This window comes from Lolium perenne, chromosome 6 (genome assembly GCF_019359855.2).
Source record: "Lolium perenne isolate Kyuss_39 chromosome 6, Kyuss_2.0, whole genome shotgun sequence".
Classification (NCBI taxonomy): domain Eukaryota; kingdom Viridiplantae; phylum Streptophyta; class Magnoliopsida; order Poales; family Poaceae; genus Lolium; species Lolium perenne.
The window spans coordinates 251843297-251845996 of NC_067249.2; the positions used below are offsets into that span (position 1 = coordinate 251843297).

The following is a 2700-nucleotide window of genomic DNA, read 5'->3' on the forward strand; positions in this document are numbered from 1 at the left end:
CATAGTGCAAGTAACTTCACTAGTAACTAAGTGTCCAACTCAGCAAATTTGTTTATGTGGCAGTGAGTTAATAAGATGAACATAGCTAGTTAATGTAACATCACACTTCTCAACATATAATGAGTGTACAACCTAATTAATGAAAACATCTATAATACTACTTTGATGTTACTAATCACTATGAAGGTAGTGCATGTTACTACTCTATGTTACCTACCACTATGACTAGTCTGAGGTGGTGAGATTACCCAATGTGTGCATGTATCTGTTCGAGTATAACCCCTCTACCAAACTCAAACATATTAAATGTTGATATCGTTTCGTACCACGAAAAAATACCACTCCAGATCCATAATAAATATCGTGATTTTAGTTCAAATTGTATTAAATTGAAGAGGTTCGACAGCTATTATAAATCGAAGGAAGTATATGCAATCAGTTTCATTGATATATATGGAAGTGGCACCCCCACTTTGGGGGCCTTTTGATCTAAACAAATTCTAGGCTAAGGAATATATACACGGTTCGACTGGATCAACAAGAATCCAATCTTTATGCGAAGACCCCAACATAATTTGAACTCGTAATATCATACGCGCGTCTGCCAAGTGGCACCCGCTGGATAGCCGCCTTCTGGCTGGAAGTAGGGCGGCGGCTGCCCCATGGCGATCCCGGGCTCCTGCTCCCGCGGCGGCCCCGACGCTCCGAGCAGGAAGTAGGAGGCGATGCCGAAGCCGACGATGACGAGGGACAGCACCGATGCGGCGGCGAACACCCCACCCTGCAGCACGTAGCACTCGCCCACGCCAGAGCTGGTCGCCTCCGCCGGCTCACGGTCCCCGGCGATGTTCCACGTCGCGCCGACGAGGAACAGACCCAGGGCGATGAACAGCAGGATCCTTCGTCCACATGTGCATTAGATACAAAGAGATAGAGAGGGAGAGAGGGAGAGCGCTAATGCGTACCATGCGACGACAGACATGGTGACGGCGAAGACTCGCTTTGTCTGGGAGGGGATCATCTTCCTCGTCTCCGGCCGGTAGCAGCCGCAGCATCCGGTGGCGGCGGTGAGGAAGACATGCGCCGTCAGGACGAAAAACGCGCCCGCGACCCCGCAGCCCAGTGCCGGCGTGCTCCGGTACACGCAGTTCGTCCCGTCGAACCCACTAAACGACTGCCATCCATGCGTGCACTACTGTGTGAGCCCGGCCGCTAGCAAACCAACGCAGGGAGCTGATTATTAGCGTATACTTACCTGGGACTTGGTGCTCTCGCCGACGAACCCTAGAATGACGGCGAGGAGGCCTAGGAGGCCCGCCGTCCCACAGATCACAGCGGCCTTCTTCTCCATGGCCAGCAAGCACTTGATGGATCCACAGAAATCCTCAGTCGCCGGCTCTATCGCATCCACGTAATGTGGTGCGCGATGTGCATCTAGCGTGTGCGTATATATAACTAAGCAACTTCCAGAGTAAATTAAACGAATGAAATTTGTGATTGGTTCGGCAATTCTAAGAAGCTTTTGTCTGGTCTTTGTAATCTCAGCAAAGGTGCCAAATGTAGGTGAGAGAGTACAAAATATGGGTGGTCATCACTATGCTTGTTTAGCGGATGTCGTCGATAGCATGCACTGTTTCAACAAATTATACTAGGCATCAATTACTTCAGTTTTCCGCAGTTTACAAAAAATATATATGACGAATTTCATAAAACATAACAGGTTAGCGTTCATTCAAACTTAGCCCAGCACTTTTTTTTTTGAGGAACCACACATTTCATTAGCTCTCAATAATAACCGGTACAACGTGTGGATCACAAGGCTTGTCTAGCCAGAGATAACGACCTGGTTCCAAATTGGAAGCGAATTTGGCAAGGTTATGAGCATCTACATTACAATCCCTTTTCTCATGTGTAAACAAAATTTCATCAAAACGTGGCATCATAGCTTGAATCTCCCGAATCACCGAGCTGTAGTGACTTCTGGATCCTGCCTTGATTGCATCGATCACTCCAGCATAGTCCGAACTAACATGTACTCGTCGGGCACCAATATCTTGAGCCAGGGACATGGCTTCTCGACATGCCAACGCTTCAAGTGTCGGAGGATCAAATATACCGTCCATGATCACCGCGCTGGAGCCCTGAAAACGGCAGCTTTTTCTCTACACACCACTGCCCACGCTCCTCTCTTGGATACCTTATCATGTGCACCATCAACATTGAATTTCAGAAAACCCTCCTTAGGCGCAGTCCATCGTTGGACTCGCCTATTCAGTGTTGGGAGTACCTTTCTCTTTTCAGTGACCGGCGTAGCAATTTCCGCTCTTGAAGATAGCTCGTGACAAAACTGAAGATAGATAATGGGCTTTGAAAAATCCCTCCATGTATTGCCTTTCTCCTAGCTGTCCAACTCGCCCATAAGACAACTAAAACTTTAACAAACTCTTCATTTTTCAGAGTTTCGATCAAATGGAATATCCACTGCTTGGCATTACTAGTGTTATGAAATGTTAAGTGTTCAGCAAGCTCCTCGTCAACCAACGGCCGCACACTCCGAGCCATCACTTAGCCCAATGATACGTCTCCAACGTATCTATAATTTCTGATGTTCCATGCTAGTTTTATGATAATACCTACATGTTTTGCTCACACTTTATAATGTTTTTATGCATTTTCCGGGACTAACCTATTAACAAGATG

General features: G+C 47.0%; 1 protein-coding gene across 1 annotated transcript; it reads right to left on the reverse strand.

Annotated features, from left to right (window-relative positions):
• Positions 1-559: 559 nt before the first annotated feature.
• Positions 560-1351, reverse strand: LOC127309104 (uncharacterized). Its single transcript, XM_051340083.1, has 3 exons — positions 1256-1351; positions 966-1174; positions 560-899 (listed from the first exon to the last, which is right to left on the reverse strand). Exons 1-3 carry the CDS (start codon positions 1349-1351, stop codon positions 590-592), a joined length of 615 nt encoding a protein of 204 aa, XP_051196043.1. The 3' UTR covers positions 560-589.
• Positions 1352-2700: the final 1349 nt, after the last annotated feature.

Bases quoted from the DNA above. Each gene is read 5' to 3' on its own strand.
- LOC127309104 (XM_051340083.1), bottom strand. From the start codon at position 1,351: ATGGAGAAGAAGGCCGCTGTGATCTGTGGGACGGCGGGCCTCCTAGGC. The intron at 1,175-1,255 runs GTAAGTATACGC...CATGGATGGCAG, and splicing joins GCGAGAGCACCAAGTCCCAG to TCGTTTAGTGGGTTCGACGG. The intron at 900-965 runs GTACGCATTAGC...ATGTGGACGAAG, and splicing joins ACCATGTCTGTCGTCGCATG to GATCCTGCTGTTCATCGCCC.